Here is a 17,343-nt window from a genome sequence, read left to right as displayed (position 1 = left end):
ATTGCCGTGCAGTGATGAGACATTTATGTAATTGGGAGTTTTGCCAATGTAAGCCATTTCAGGGCACTCGCTCATAATCCTTCCAATATGTACAAGAGGCCTGTTCCATGCATGAGCACTACTGACTGGGCAAAGCTGCATGGGGCGGAAGTGGTCAGAAGGAATATCTCGTAAAGGGGCGAGACCTGATACTACCTCTGTAGTATTTTGACGGACTATGTTCAAATTTATGTTATGAAGTTAGGTCGACCACAATCTGGGTCCCTGGGGAGAAAAGCCTATTGCATCAAGGAAAATGATACTTCCAAACTTTGGGACAACTGTGATCAATTCTGTTTTCCAAAATCTATCCTGCTGTCTCCTTCCCAGTGCCTGACCTACTAGAAATTGCCCTACGTGTGACTGTAGGCTTTCCCGTGTTTTTGACCCATTGGCTTCCACCTCCTTGCCCCCCTTCTAAGTTGTCCCCCCGTTCTGTTTTAACTTTCTTTTCTTTCTTTATTTACGTCCATTACAGCCAGATCTCTATGGCTCTCAGATGTGCACAGGGAAGATCCCAGAGGTGCGTCACAGGCCCAAAAAAGAAGCTTGCATCAAAGTGCTTCTTTGAGATGTCATAGCACTTGCAGCTGCAGGTTCATGTGTGTGCAGTAGAGTTGTTGCTTGGCTTACCCCACGTTATTTATCATTTAGCCCCAAATTCTGGAGACCCATGTCGCACATTGTTTTGCAGAGGATCCCTTAGAACGGGGGTAGGCAACATGCAGCGTTCTAGATGTTTTGGCCTACAATGGCCTACAATGGCTTACAATGGCCATCGGCCCTAGCTGGTAAAGTCCATGGTAAAGGATCATGGAACTAGCAGTCCAAAACCTCTGGGGCGCCGTAGGTTCCTATCCTTGCCTTAGAAGGATGCCCAGGAAATGTGTATATCTAGATTGGGTGGGCCCTATGACCTGCATAGAGGCACTCTAGCTACCACTGATTTGTCCAGTGGGTCTATAGCAGAAAATACATTACATTGTATGAGCTAAATGGCACCGCTATGGTAAAGCGATTCTAAAACTATGGGACACATCCAATTTTCCGGAATTTGATCTTTACCGAAATGCCATCCTGAGTCTTTAGATGATGGACAACTCATTCAAGGCTATTTTCTGAGCCCCTTCCTCCTATGCCATCCATTCTGTCACAGGGGGTTTAGAAAAATAGCTTCCATGCGGGCAGTGTTACAACTCAGTGTTCCGATCTGGCAAACAAAAAAAATAATTAAGAAACCTAAATATTAATGCACAATTGCAATCCCCTTTCACGGCTGTACGTGTACGTACAGGGCACTCCCCCCTGATCTAGATATATACGATTTTGGATCCCTGCAATTTGAAATGTTGGGGGCGAGGCTGTCTTTTTAACCAGATCGAGACCAGCAAATTTGAACAAGAGTCTGTATCATCCCTTACATGTCAAAGACCCAATATCACAGCCCCACAATACACTGCGTTGTCCACAGACACCGATTAAGTTTTGTTCTTGTCTGCACTGGATCACTGTGGTGGAGGGGGGTGGGGGGGAGCTAAACCTTAAACCATGTTTCATTGGTATTGATTTAAAGACATACCTCATGCACTTTTTCCCAATCACAATCATCAACAATTGTTTCATTTTCTTTTTTCTTTTGGGTCCTGGTTTGAGCTCTGTGTTTGATAGCGAGAATGATATGATTGCCATGTGCAAGTTTCGAATGTCCGTAAATGTAGGCCGTCCATGGAGATCACTGAATCTGTTCTGAAAGGTAGCATGGACTCTTTGTGTGTTGAACTGCTGAGTGAAAGCCGCCGAGCTGCTGGTTTCTAAGCACTTGTTTTCGTCTTCTTTCTTTCATTTGGCCATCCCAGGGAATTCCGGAGCAGTGGGCACGGTTACTCCAGACGTCCAACATTACCAAACTGGAGCAGAAGAAGAACCCGCAAGCGGTCCTTGACGTCCTTAAATTCTATGATTCCAAAGAGACTGTGAACAACCAGAAATACATGAGCTTTACGTCGGGAGGTAGGTAGATTGCGGGGTTCAAGGAAGGAAGGCATGAGCCCCTTGGCGTGCACAAGTTCTGAATGAGGGGAAAATACTTCATTATACACTTATTTTTTCAGATGTGATAAGTTTTAACATTGAGGCTGTTGAAGACTCTTATAACTTTACCCTCTAAACTATGACTATCCTTTTGCTAAGGGATTTCGGCCACAGGAAAATACTTTTAGGTCAGTGTGAGGTTTAATGGAAACATCTGATGACGTGTTGCATTACAGATATATGCAAGGGGAGTTCTATGGTGCAAATGTTTCTGGAAAGCAATGGAGCACTGTGCAACAGGTTGAAGGATTACTGAGAAAGGGAGGCGGAGAAGGGTTGCGAGTTAGGCAAGGGCTACTTAAAGGCAAAGAAATAGGAGGGGTATATTTCCACAGTTCGCCTTCAGCAAAGTAGTGCAGAGGTTTTAGTTCCTCCCTGAAGGTCAAGAGAGAAAGGGAGAGAGAGTCAACCAGTTTCTTGCAGTTGCTTAAGCTATTTGGGAGACTGGGTGCATAGCAAGAGCATGCCTGCTTTCTAGTGTTGCTCTTTTTAGTTTTTCATGCAGTCAAACCTGGCAAAAGGCAAAGTCATGACTTCATATTTTAGTATTGCCTCCATAGATCATGAATTCCTTTGGTCATGTAGATCAGCGCGTCGGATGTCATTGCTTTGAAGGTGATGTAAGTTGTCTTGATTTTAATGCACATCTAGAGTGGTAGGTGGTCTCAATATATTTTGCAAGGTGGTTGAGTACCTTTCTTGTATGTGAGTTTGGCTGAGTTTGGCTGAAGTCTGGTAAGCAGTTTTCTGTGGGCCCACGTGGCAGGTACGAAACCTTGAGAAAGTGTAATTGCCATTGACGTTAGAGAGGGTAAACGCCTGGATTTGATTTTGAGCCAATGAACGGGTTGATGCTTGAGGAGTGAAAACTATTGGTAAGGCTTTAACTTCTTGCAAATTAGTTTTCATTTAGAGGTTGCAGCCTACAGCAAAGCCAATCAATAAAGCCTTGCTGATGAGTTGGGGTGTGAACCAGTAGAGTTTTATTTCTATCAGTCAGCTTTGCACTGGAGCATGTTTGGTAGAGGCTCCAAAGAGAATGAGCACTGTGCCAGTGAGGTAGAGGGAGAAACAGCATTTCGGTCATTTTATGTCACTGAGACAGTTGATCCTAATGTAGTCCTGTTTGGTTTCAGCCTATTTGTTGATTGTGGTGTTGAAGTTTGCGAGTCCCTCTTCCCTCCCCCACTAGTTTTGTGTAGAGGCTTCCTATGGAAAACGTCAAGAAAAACCCTTGAGGCATTCTGAATGATACAGGCCAATATTGATAGATGTTTTTGCATTTAATAAAGAAAATGCACATTTATACAAACCCTCAGGTATCTGAGCGTGGCTTATTATTACCCACGTGTGTGGTGTTCATTTATCGACTTCGGAAAGATGAATGGCTGAGTTTGGCCCTGCCGGGATTCGAACGTGCATCGGCAGGCTCTGCACGGATGTCAAAGCGAGCGCTCTTCCCGCTGTGCTATCTGATCGGTTTATCTGGCTGAAATGGTGTTGGGTCATGACGTATGAGGCGAGGCATTGAAAGATATTTATTAACCACTGGCTGATAACAGTGGCATCAAAAATATGCACCGAGTAGTTTGCTGTGAGTCGATGCATGCAGAAGGGTGTCCTGTTAAAACTGGCCTTTGTCTCAGAACCTACTGTAAAACCATCATGCCATCTTTAAACTCAATTTGATGAGAATGTATAGTATTAAGATTAATGTTTCTATAGCCGTTGGATGCAGGATACGCCATTGAGAGTGAGTAATGGTATAGCATTGTGAATACATCATAACATCTCCTCTTTGGTGGATGTTCAAGGTCTTGCTCTCGGAGAAGTACTGGAGACTCCTTTTGGTGCATATTTAAAAGCTGATGATCGTCGAGCAGGCATTTTGGAGCTTTTGGGGTGCAAAATAGTTAAGTATCATCAGTGCTTGAGGAACCGGGCTCCATGCTTCTGTAATTTTATCATGATTAATAAGTATAGCGTTTTTAAAACCTCCCAAGCGGTGCAGTTAAGGTGGGTCAGTAGGCTTAGACCCTGGATATTTTTTTAATACAGCCCACTTGGAAAAGTGATTTACATTCTGAAAAGTGGTGGAGAGAGTTACATCCTAAAACATGTTGTGATTGATGTAAAGGTCTGAAAAACTGGTTGACTAAAAAAAAGGTCCTTTAAACTTGGGAGGAATCAAGTCTGAGCTATAATTGGAGCACAATAAGGAGGGGTTGAACCAGAGGTATTGCTGGGGGGTGGCTTAAGGGAGCTCTAGCCCCTGGTCTTTTGGTTGTAGCCCAGGATAGAAGCTCAGGGGCTGCAACCAAAATGCTAGCTAGCCCCGAGTCCCGACAGTCCTGACATTAGCATAGCCCCTGAACATTTTCCAGACCTAGCAACACCCCTGGTTTGAACTATGACACCCCAATGAACTGACAAGATTCGTGCTTCCATATGTCTTCTGTTAGTGCTGGGAAATTGGTCTAGCACAATAGTAGGATAGCAGAGTAGATTATCCGATCTTCAGCTAAATCCCAATTTAGCTATTAAGAATCGGGAGTTGGCCAAAGGCATTCTAAAAATTCCTGCCTCACCGCCAAGTAGCAATATCTAAACTCGAGACTTAATCATACATGAGCTGAGTTTCACTGAATGACCCGTAGCCATTGCAGTTCCTGTCGATGATTTGAGATGTGACACCCTCTCAGAACTTTCTTAATAATCCGGACTGCATCATTTTGGATTCCTTGTATGTCTTGGATGCTTTTTTCATCCACGCTGATTAAGAGTGCATTGCACTAATCTAATCTTGATTTGAATAGTAGCCCTAGTAATGGAGGCTGGGTTTTCCTCAGTAAGATAGGGACGGATGTTTCTGAGAATCTTGAGATGGTATGAGCAGTTCTTGGTTACTAGATTTACATGGGCCTCAGCACTCAGTGCGCAATCTGGTTGTACCTCAAGTGTTTTAACTTTAACTTTCTCCCTAACGGGGATACAACAGTCCTGGATGGACAACGACTGGTAGCAGTTAGGGAGTTTAGCCCTGGCTTGTGATGAGCCAAAGACGAGGAGCTCCGTCTTGCTCTTATTGAGGCACATCCAGCTGTCTACCATCCAAGAATCTATTTGAGAGTAGATGTTTTGGAGGAGTAGGTTGTCCTTGGTATAATCCCCCGAGAGATCTAGGACCAGCTGGCTGTCATCAGTGTAATTAGTCCCAAAGACTCCAGAGTTTTCTAGGAGGCTACAAAGTGAGAGGACGTACAGATTGAACAGTATGGGGGACATACAAGCACCCTAGGGCACCCCACAGGTGGGAAAAATGGGGTTTGATGTAGCATTCTCCGAGCAAACTCTAGATGTTCTGCTGGTCAAGAAGATAGTACCCACTTACAGGTCAGGGCAGAAAAGTGTCTCTGAGGGTCTGTATGAGACGTTTGTGGTCTAATAAATCGAATACAGCCTAAGTCCAATAATACTAGGAGGTCGGGTTTACCACAGTCCATAATGCTGAGCATATGGCTCTGTAGATCAATGGTTGCAGTTTCAGTACTATGAGCGGGTCAGAAGCCTGATTGCCTGGGGTGAAGTATGTTTGTGGTCTCTATGAAGTATTGAAACTGCTGAGTTACTTCTTTGTCCAGCACTTTCAAGAAAATGTTGCAGGTGCTGATGGGTCTTGGGTTGGCGGGGTCCTTGGCTTCCACTCCAGGTTTTTTCACAAGAGACGTGACTATTACATTTTTAATGTCAGCAGGAACTGCATGTGCACAGAAGGAGGCATTGACAAATCGGGCTAAGAATGGAACAAAGGTATCCGTATTATCAAGGATGAGTTCCGGAGGAATTACATTATCTGGTCCTGCTGTTGGATGCATGTTGGACGCATAGTACCCGTAGTGGCTAACGGGTCAAGGTTGGATAGATGCATGAAACTAAACGAGGTGCAATCCTAAGGGAGCACTGAATGTTCAAGGGGAGAGGTCAGCAATCTGTGGCAGACCGTGCTAGATTTGGTTGAGACCCGACTTTGAATTTTATCCCTGGCTCTAAGTATTTCATCTTGGAACACAGCCTGTATTCTAGTGCAGTCCTCGTTTGATGGGGTAAAGGGAGTTAACTGGCCTTTGGGTTTTTTAAGAAGCCTTAATATATCAAACAGTTTTTTGGGTTTGTTAGCTTCTGAGATTTGTTGGTTGAAATAGTTATTTTTCGCCTCTGTTTTTCCATCCTTTATAGGCTTTCTCGTAGGATTTCCAGGATTAAGGATTCATACTTTAATGCTTCTTCTTAATTTCAAGCGTGAACGATGTGTTGTCACAAGATGCGTAGAAACACTTGGCAGAATCTTGTATTGAAGGTGTGGCTCGAGAAAGAGGTGTACTGTTAGTAGCATGCTGGCACTCGGGGGAGTGGACAGGAATTGGAACCCTCTCCACAGCCACTGTCCACCTCTCGGGTTGGGCTGCTATGGGTTTCTCCCTGGTAGTGAGAGCAGTCGCCATCTCCTCTCCACAGTGCCAGGTTACTGTCTCTGAGACATACTCGTTTTTTAAATTAATGATCAGAAGCAATTGTTCATATTTAGGCCAAGAAAGTAAAATGCATTGAAAATGGGAATGTACATTTCCTAAATTCTGGTTATGAAAATGTTGTGATTGTCAGGTGATTTTACAGAATGATTGATTTATAAATTAGTGTTAATCTGGATCATTAAGCAGAAAGGATATGTCAGCTAGGGCCATTTCGAAAATAATGCAAAGAAATGTCTTTTTGAAAATAGGGGACATTGGTGTATCAAGGGGTAGTAGTAGGACCCGGGGTCGGCGGTAGGTTTTTCTCTAAATCTTCCATCGCCATCCAGGTGGAAATTGACAAAGGGTATTCTCTAAGCCGCCATCATACCTGACCGAGAAGCACTTCAGAAATTGCCTGCCCTGTGTTTGTTCAAGTTAACTTGTGTTTTTTTTAGTTATCCGAAACTGAATAGACTTTGAGCACATTCATTTTTGGAAATGTTGTAGATCAGTGAGAACAAGTCAGGACTGCTGTTAGCTGCGATGACATTTGGTTGTTTACTGCCAAAAATCTTCAATCGCCTAGTATTTTCTTTTTATTTTTAAAGGCTAGATTTGATGGAAAGTGCACTATTTGCAAGCAAAACATGCACTTGTCTTCGTCAGTGTTCTTTTTATACTGCTTTGTGTAGGAGTTGGAATGAAAATAGAAGGCTGTCTGCCATTTTAAAGCAGCTGGATAATTCGGATGGGCTCACAACAAGCTAATTCTGCCTCCCACATGCTGTTTCCTGCTCAGGAAGACGAAATGAAAGCAAGAAGGAATACCTAGTTATTTTATCTGCTTACTTTTTTCACAACTGTCTGCTGATTCATCCCTGTGTTTTTTTTTTTTTTTTTAATACTTCTCAATGTTTCGGTATCACCTATGAATACGCGTTCCAGATTTACTGCACAGAAGGAAAAAAAGAATTGTTAATTTGTCGAATAGATGTCGTGCGTCAAAGCTCTCTCCTCCAACAACTGGACTGTTTTTTAGTTCTGATGCGCAAGATGGCCATATTTGATTATATAAAAAAGGCTCATAGATGTTACCTGAAAACTGTATATTTATTTTTATATTTATAATATTGTATATTATTTATATATTGTATAACATGACATAATGTACACTTGTAGACTGGCACTATGCGTCTGCACGGCCACATGTCTTTGATTTTACTTCATTCTATGTTTTTAGTTTTAAATATGGCCAACGTGGAAGCCCCGTACATCTAGCCCTTCACAAATAAAAAATACAATCCTAGCACAATGAAACATTAACACCATTATCATCAGAAATATTTTATTTGTAATATTGGGCTATCAAAGAGATGTAGCACTATCACTCAAAAGAACGGTCCCAATTATTTTGCTGGTCTCTAATATTTTTCCACAGACTATGGGGGAGAGGCCCCGCAGCTCCCCTCAACATCCCTCACCTCACTGCATCCCACCAATATTGCATAAACCGAACACACCATCTACATTTAGGTGGTCAAATTTGAGAGAATAAGCAAAATAAATTTGAGACGCTTTTCGTCGAGCAAAAGACCTAATACCATCTAAGTCCTAAACACACTAACATTTTTCAGATTGGTCCAGGGTCATGACACTGATCACTGTGACACCCCCAAGAGGCCCCTCAATGTGTCACTAATAACTCTTTGTGAACTGCAGGTAACCAATTTTGTTTGAAGCAAGGGAAGTGTAGGTTGCTCTCTCGCCATACAGGATGGGAACACAAAGCGGGTCCAATACCGTAAACGCAAATACTGAGTGTTGTGGGACACTGAAGGACACTTGTAGAGAGTCCACCTTGCCAACCTCCTTCCTCACCCACCGAGAAGGCCTTAAACAGTAAGCAAGGGAATGGCATAAATCCTTTTTTCATAAATCCCATGCCTTTGCATGAACATTATCTTTCACCTTCGTTACTGTGAAGGGCCCATCGTGGAAGGTCTCATAGTACATAAGTTTCTGTGGCAATGCGTGAGCAGACCATCCGGCCCTGCTTAGTTTTCCAATGCGTTCTGCGAATTGTAGGGTTTTTTTTATCCCCCAAAGAAAAATGAGGGAAACTAGAATTCCAAGTAAGAACAGGACTGAATGGCCTTCTCATGCATGACCATGAGAAACGTGGGAGCTCTACATTAATTGGCCTTAGGAGCCAGTAAATCTAGCATTCAACCTTTTGCAGAGGCTGTCATTTGTTGCTCCATTTCCTACAAGTGCCTCGGGATATTGCTTAGCAGAAAGACTTGAACAGCTAACCGTGATAGAGGCAGGCTTGGGTACCTAGGCCTCTTGTTAACTGGATGCGTGTTGGGCTGTAGAGCCCACCGATAGTCCATGGTTGCCCCTTAGGGACCATGTTGCAACACATTCCACTGAGTCCAAAGAGGTCCACAAAGCCATCAAGCATTCCAGTTGGAACGGCCTCACCAACCAGTAATTTGCTGACATTCAAGAAAATACCCAGCAAGCGATCACCCTGTAACATTTGCTTTTCAATATAGACACCATTTGATGATACAACACCCAATCTATTTGCCCCGTAGAAAAAAAACCATGAAAGCATTACTTCTGTAGATGGCCCTAAACTTATTTTGTTTCAGTTCTTTATTTTCTTCAGCCTCTTAATGCAACTCCAATCTTAAGGTTCACCGGTCAAGGTGGTTGACATTAAATGAAATGATGATCTGGCTGCTGTACTCTGTACATGGTATGCTTCTGTGGTTCAATTCACCCATGCCTAATGATTTTGACATGTCCCTTGTATTTCCATTGGTTTCCTTTTAAAGTGGGTGGTCCTGGGATTCCTTCATGTTTTAAGATCTTGCTTCTGCACCATCGCCAACCTTTCCTCCATCCGGGTGCCACTATTTTCTATACCCTTTCCAACAGGCCGGCTCTTTCATGTCCAATAGTTCTCCTGCAACAATACCCTGGACACAATTTGTCAGAAATGTTTTCACCATGAATTCCTTAGCTTGCATCCTGCTGTTTCCTTCTCCTTCAACCATTTAGTTCTCTTTTCTCTTGTCCGGATCTCTCCATGTCCACACACATTGTCCCCCATACCCACCACATCGCAGCTATTTATTTGAGCCCTGTATCCCATTATTCTTTTTCATGCCCTATTTCTTACATGACATGTCTTCCAGTATCTGCCACTGTTGCTGTGGGATTGTAGTACAGGACTGCACGGCCACATAAAATGGGCACCTTTATGCCATTCTCGCTCAACCATGTCTTTTTCTCTATCCTCTATGATCCTACCATGTCTTTTCTGTATGATCTTGAAAACATATACGTGTTTATTCGAACTCCCTTACCACTGGCTTTATTTTTCAGATAAAAGTGCACATGGATACATCGCTGCACACCCTCTGGTGAGTACTGACTTGACCTCTGTTATGTTTTTAGAGAGAGGCCTTGATTCTAGTTGCCATTTAAAAGGTTTTTCACTAAAACATGGACTGATGTTTGATGACTACCACTGACCTATGAAAGAAATAGGATAAGCTGCTGCAGAAATTGGTTATTTTTTTCTGCAATCTCTTCTGCAGATTTGCTTAAGTGTGTTCACTCAACTTTCCAACTCGCGTCATATCATATGAGAGTCTGCAAACCTATTTTTACTTCCCTCCATAGGCGGTGCTAATCTTGTTCTCTTTCTGCAAGGTTAACATTTGCCTTGAGTGTTCCATTCTCAAATCAGTACAGATGTGCATTTCTGCAGCAAGCAACTGAGGTCGAAAACATACACTGATTACTGGAGTCTTTTTGTATAAAGCAAGAGAAGGCCAGGCACGCACCCTAGAGAGGATCTGGACAGATAAGGCAATGCCTCTAACATATTTGGACCTGTTGGTGGCTGGCGTAGATACCAGGAACAGGCTTCAATACATGGGTCAGCTTTTAAAATGTGATAACTGGTGTTCTTTATTTTCAAAGGTTATCTTTAACATTTCTTTTAAATGTGGTTTAGAAGTAAAACCAAGAAACTGCTCTCTGTGACTGCTTAGTGTCTACTGTATGTTTGAAACCCACAGTTGTTGCCATATAAATTGAATAGTCCCATCACCAGTCCAATCAGTCCGGATTCAGTCATTGCTTAAGACATTTCGAAAGAACATTGTGTTCATTTAGAGTGGATGGTCATTGTTATGCAATTTAATTGTTATGACTCCATTATCCATCATCTGGATGGCTGTGAATCCCTCATGATAAAAATGAAAATGAACCCAAATATTTATCTCGCTATAATTATTCTTTATAAACCGCCCTACTCTATTCCATCTTTTGAAGAACAGCTAATAGGAGTATTGAATAGCATCACTAAAGTAAATTCACCAGTCATTGTTAAGGGTGATTTTAACATGTGAGGCGAGGATCCATGAGACACTTCTGCCACTTCTCTCCTATCCTCCTTGGAAGTGATAGCTTACATCGAACTGGTAAAGGTACCAACACATCAAGGTGGCCATACCTTGAACTGGATACTATCACATAATGTCTAGAACTCTACCATTAGTACCCTAGGATGTCCTTGGTCGGAATCATCTTTTTGTAAACACTATGATCATACTGCCAACCCCCAATTAAGACTTGATATCAATGCCAAGTCTATGATCACTTGTCGAAATATTAAAAAGGTCACACTGTTTGCTTTCATCTCTATGGTGGCCCCAAATTGGGTGTTATTGCTTCATTAGAAGACACGTCTGAGTTATTCAGTCACTTGTCATCTGCCATTAATGATACCATCAATACTTTGGCCCCAGAAAAATCTAAGATGATGAAAGCTGAGACTACCAATAAAATCTGGTTCTGAGATGAGATCTTGGAAGCAAGAAAAATAAAAAGAACATATGAGCGAGAATGGAGGAAGGACCCATGCCCAATTACTTTGGAAAAATATAAAATAAATCTGTTCTAAAAGTATAAAAATGCCATAATTGAGTCTAAAAAGAAAACATACAATGCTCACATTGATAATGCTAAATCCAACTCAAAATAATTATTTCAAATTCTTAGAGATTTTGAAATAATCCTCTTTTCCTCCTAATTCCAAGGACTCTGTTTGGTGTCAACAAATCCAGGATGAACTTATGAACAGAATTGCTGGACATCGTCTAGCTATCTTTAACCAACTGGCAAATCTTGACTACCATTCTGAAATTTGTATGTCAGATCTGTACCGAAAAGAGGTCAATGAGATTATCACTAACATGAAATCCTCATCTTGCCTAGGGGACTCTTGCCCTCCTGATATATTAAAAGGATCCCTGGATATTTTGATACCATGGATCAGTAAAATGATCAACTCCCCTTTCTTGATGGGCGCTGTACCTGGAGCTCTAAAGGAGGTATGGGTGACACCCCTTTTGAAAAATGACACCCTTGACCCCACGGCCCCCGAGAACTATAGACCTATTACCAACATCCCATATCAGTTGAAAATCTTGGATAGAGTGGCCTACTTACAGTTCCAGAAATTCATTGAGTAACATAAACATCTCAATCCAAATCAGTCTGGCTTTCTTTCCCAGCATGGTACGGAGACCGCTCATCTGGACCTTAAGTCAAACATCGCTGGAATCATAGAAAGAAAGGATAGTTTGGCAGAGTTTGACATCATAGATCAGTCTACGACATAGTAGACTGCTAAATGTCTCCAACTGCGCAGAAAGTGTAGCTAAATGGATTGTGTCCTTCCTGGGTCCTAGAATCTCCAGAGTGGCAGTCGAGAGGGCTCAAGCCAAACCCACATCTATTGCATGCAGTGTTCCACAAGGCTCATGGCTGCTCCCCTGCTTATTAATATTTACATTAGACCATTTCTTGATCTCCTTGACAATCTGGGTGTCCAATTTGCAAATTATGCGGATGACGGACAGATCCTATTCGAGCTGTCTGGCAACTATCAGGAGGTTGTAGCAACCGTGAATTTTGTTATCTTGAAATCTAAGCCTGGATGGCACACAATTCATTAGCACTCAACGACTCAAAAACTGAGCTGCTTATCTTGGTCTCCGGTCCTTGATTAAAGAAACTCACCCATCAATGTGATTCTTTTGAGGTGGCTGGTAACATAATCCCTGTGAGCAAATCAGTGAAACCCTTGGGAGTGATGCTGGATGCCATGTTTCAATGAAAAAAACAGGTTTCTCAGATTTGTTTATCACGTGGACCTCTAAATAAATTGCTTCACCAGATTAGGCCATATCTCTCATTGAAAAACAGATCTCTCTTGGCATCTTCATTAATAAATTCATGATTAGACTACTGTAATAGTATCGGGAGGATAGCTTAGAGCACTGTGTTCATCTTGGAAGCAAGAGGATATGGAGCACCACAGGTTCAATCCCTGGATCCGTGCTTAGAAACCTCTGGGTATTAAGCGCGTTATAAATGACCCATCATATAGTCTACTAATTGGCATGTCGCAAGATAACCTAAATCGGCTTCAACTGCTCGGAATGGAGCTGTTCGGGCTGTATTTGGCTTAGCCAGAAGGGACCATTACACTGGCGGTGAGGCAGAGAATTAGACATAAAATTCTCTCTCTCACATATAAATGCCAGAATTCAAATATGCCACACTGCCTCACCAAAAGATTAGTGAAAAAATCATCCAGCAGAGTGCTATGCTCCTCCGACACTCTTCAGCTCAGTCAGCCGCGAAATCGTCTAAAAAAAACTTTGGCGATTACAGCTTTCGAATTCAATTCTCCACATGAATGGAATGTCTTGCCCCTGAATATTAAAACATCTCAATCGGTTATTATGTTTTAGAAAAATGTAAAGACATTACTGTTTAATCTACCCGAATAGAAATCTGTCCGTTTCCTCCGCTTTTGCTCTTTCCTTCCATCATTCCTCTTCTCTTGGAGCGCTCTGAGGCCTAAGGGCATGTAGCTCCTTATAAGAAACAAAATTTGGTTGCACCTGTAGTTGAAATGAATGCAATACATATTCATGAGACCATCTCAGCAAATACAATATTGATGTTTGGCAAGTAACATTGGGGGATTTTTCAGGTAAAATGGTAGGACCAGCCTGGCAACTAATAGATGGCTTGCACCTACATGTTTACATCTTTTGCTAGGTTACTTCTTTTAATCAGAAATTGGGTCAAAAGTACTGAAACTGCTACAGCTGTACTGAAAACAAAAAGAAAAATGCTCACTCATCTTAACCCTTTGTCTGCCCATGGGCCTCATCTATGGACTCTACCAGACTTTGGTTTCTCCTGCTCCCCTTAAAATTCCATGAACTGACGGGTAAAACAACCTTTTTCTTTTTTCGTACCGCCACTCTTCTGTCCTTTGTCCCCTCCAGGGGGGTGATGTGTGAGGCACTAATAAATATAAAATACCAGTTGTAGTTCTCCTACTAGTGGTATCCTGTGCAATGAAGATCCCTATATATGACTCATAGAGCATCTGCTAGAGGCTTGCGAGAGTATGTAACGATGTGTAAGTATTGCGAGAGTATGTAACGATGTGTACACATTTATAGAAGTAACTAATTAAAGGGGGTCAATCAAATACATACTGTTGGGTTAAACATGAGCTGACCCGTCTTTGCGCTGATCCAAACACATGTGTCCTTAAAGCAAAGATTTTAATCTGCTTCTAGTAAAAACATTTTTTTTTCAAATCAAAAGGGTTTTTCAATTTACAGAAGAGCTGAACACCACCAGAATGTAAGTTCTATTTTTGGAAAGATAAGTTCATGCATTCTAGAAAGTACAAGATGATATGTTCGGCGCATACGGGCATGTGTCATACGGTCTGCAAACCATGTCCTTTTCTTGGTAGATCAATTTTCTCTGAGCTACCATGAGAGCCCACAAATACAGACAGGAATATTTTATCCGGAAACCTTCAGAAAGAACATTTCTTGCTCCAGCTAGTCAATGTGCTGATCTTCATTTGGCTGTCATTGCTCATAGCACTAATCCACATGCTTGCATTGAGACCTACGTCATCCCGTTCTGTTCTGTGATATTTGTATAGCGCCTACTGCCATTATAATGGCTTTGAAGCGCTGTGTGGTAGGCGGCCATAATCTGTGCAAACATGGAATTAAAAGAGCATTACATTGCATGCGAATTGCAATTAGATTTAGGTGATTGGCAGAGATGACTCGCTAAAACATACAGATCGTGCCACGCATTCTGTTCAGCCACAGAGATGACTGCTATGACAGTGACACTGTGACAGCTGGAACTGATATTTTGTGCGACTCCGCTGTATTCTATAAATTACAGTGCGAGAGGTGGAATGTGCATTTGTCAATCCCTAGGGCAAATGTCTACAGTTGAGGGATCTGCTATACTACACGTGCAGAACACATGCTTACTGAATAACATGCAGTCAAGGCAAAACAACTTACAACCCTGCACTTTCACCATTATGATGAATGTGCATATGACAGTCCTCCAAAGCAATACTTGATCCTACCAAGGGCACATCACCATTTTGTTAATGTATTAATTCTTAAAAATACGGGATGGCGTAGCCTTTGTCACACTTACAAACGCAGACAAGTGATTTCCAGGATGGATATTTTGGATTTGTTTCCAAAAAAGACTTAATCTTCACCTCTGACAGACTGATGCAACTTCGAATTCCTGGCAGAATTTTGCAGTTAGTTGATGTAACAAACATTACAAGTTTATTAATCATCTGTCTTAGGATAGAACCTATCTTTTTAAAGTGCTTTACAAAATTAACTCCTCGTTCTGCAGCTGGATCGTGAAGTTTGAGATGATGTCAATGGAATAGCCAAGAGCAGTGATTTGGATGACATTTTGGGAGAGGGCATTCTGAAATTCCTCTGTGCAAGCTCATCTCCTGTCACAGAAAAAATAAGTTATTTAAAAAATGGCCACCGCCATTAACATGGAAAAGGGTCTATGTCCCTTTTCGGATGACGGCTGACACAGAAAACATGTTTCAAAATAGCCACCATAGTCCCTTTTCTATTTCAATGTTGGTAGCCATTTGTTTCAGTTTTTTTTTCTTTTCTCCTCCGGGTGCAGGCAGTGAGGAGACAATTGCACCTGGGAATGGCAGATTGTGATTAGTCAATCTGTCTTTCCCAGAAGGGAACACTGTATCACATCTCAAGTCCACAACCTGCAAAGGTGATGCTTTCCCTGCAAGCATTATTAAGGGAATCTATTAGCTACCTTGCTCCATTTGCCTAGTTAATTATTCTTTCTCGACCTCCAAGGTGCCCACAAGTCCCAAAGAGGTCTGGGTGTCTCCCTTACTTAAAAACACTTGATCCTGGGGTTGCAGGCAACTACTGTCCTACCCCACGGCCCCCGAGAAATCATGGACAGGATGGCTTGCCTGCCGCTCCTGAAGCACATGGAAAATCATTGCCTCGTGAGACAACCGCAATCTGTGTTCAGGAACTGTCATGGTACTGAGACCGCTTTGAATGACCTTCGGGCAAATCTCACTGAGATCGTAGAGCAGGGTCACACTGCATTACTCATGTAACTTGACCATTCTGCAGCGTTCGATCTTGTTGATTACTCTCTTCTGAAAGAAAGGCTTACTGAGCTTACTAACTGCTCTAACTCAGCGACAGAATGGATCTGCTCCTTTCTTGGACCAAGAACATCCAGGGTAGTGGCTGCAGAGTTTAAGGCACCACCTGTTTCCGTGTCAAGGAGGGTTCTACAGGGATTGTGCTTGTCCCCCGGCACTTTTCAATCTGTATACTCACCCATTGTTTGATCTCTTGGACACAGCAAGGGCAAAATACACAAACTACGTGGATGACACCCAGTTAATTTTTAAATTGATTGGTGAATGAGACCAACTACCTGGCAATTAACCATGTCTATTCGTTAGTACAGACCTGGATGATATGATAACCCACCTGTACACAAGTGTTTCTAGGCGTGGCGGATGTCTGTTAACTCTTAGGTCTTTAAATGACAGCAAAACCGAGTTGCCCGTAGTTGGGAGAGCTCAGGGACGGAAGTTATTGGAGAATAGGTATAACCAATTTAAAATTGTTGGCTGTAACATTGAGACGGTGTCATTGGTTAAGACTTTGGAGTTGTTCTAGACTCCAACCTATCTATGAAGAAACATGTTGTACACCTAAAGTCTACTTGTGCATACATGATCAAGTCAATCAAGCAGGTTAGGCCTTATCTTTTTATTACCAACTTTGCTTATCTTGCCGGTGCTTTAATCAATACCAAAATTGATTATTGTAATGGAAGATTGATCGGTACCTCAAAAAGTAATATAAACTCACTGCAGACCATTCAGAACAGAGCTGTCAAGGGTCTCAAAAGGATGGCTCGTATCACCAATACCAGGAGAGAGCGCCACTGGCTACCGCGGTGCCACAGGATGCTGCATAAAATCGTATCCTTGACACATACATGCCGCACAGGTAATGCCCCGGGTTATCTTGCGAGGGGAGTGCAGGCAGCTGTGTCACTTAGAGTACTTGGATCCAATGGATAAACCAGACTCCAGCAGACACGCAATAAATTAAATAAATTTGGTGGTCCGAACTTCGATTACTGTGCCCCAAGCTCTGGAATAAACTCCCCATCAACCTGCGGGTTGACACGAAAATCAGCAACTTTAAGAAAAGCCACAAAGACCTAC

At 42.3% G+C, this 17,343-nt stretch overlaps 1 protein-coding gene across 4 annotated transcripts in view; it reads left to right on the top strand.

Moving 5' to 3' along the window:
- PAK3 (p21 (RAC1) activated kinase 3) overlaps positions 1 to 17,343 on the top strand; it is a 460,078-nt gene that overhangs the window by 267,704 nt on the left and 175,031 nt on the right. For 2 of the 4 annotated variants that reach the window (XM_069612609.1, XM_069612608.1), the window contains exons 4-6: positions 518 to 562; positions 1,896 to 2,049; positions 10,041 to 10,078. In XM_069612609.1, coding sequence (XP_069468710.1) covers positions 518 to 562; positions 1,896 to 2,049; positions 10,041 to 10,078 — 237 coding nt within the window. The remainder of the gene's footprint in view (positions 1 to 517; positions 563 to 1,895; positions 2,050 to 10,040; positions 10,079 to 17,343) is intronic. The other 2 variants (XM_069612611.1, XM_069612610.1) reach the window with 1 other exon arrangement.

Source organism: Ambystoma mexicanum, chromosome 5p (genome assembly GCF_040938575.1).
Source record: "Ambystoma mexicanum isolate Mex_15411 chromosome 5p, UKY_AmexF1_1, whole genome shotgun sequence".
In the NCBI taxonomy this organism is placed as follows: domain Eukaryota; kingdom Metazoa; phylum Chordata; class Amphibia; order Caudata; family Ambystomatidae; genus Ambystoma; species Ambystoma mexicanum.
The sequence above is the reverse complement of the archived record's forward strand: the minus strand, read 5'-3'. Positions and strand labels throughout refer to the sequence as shown.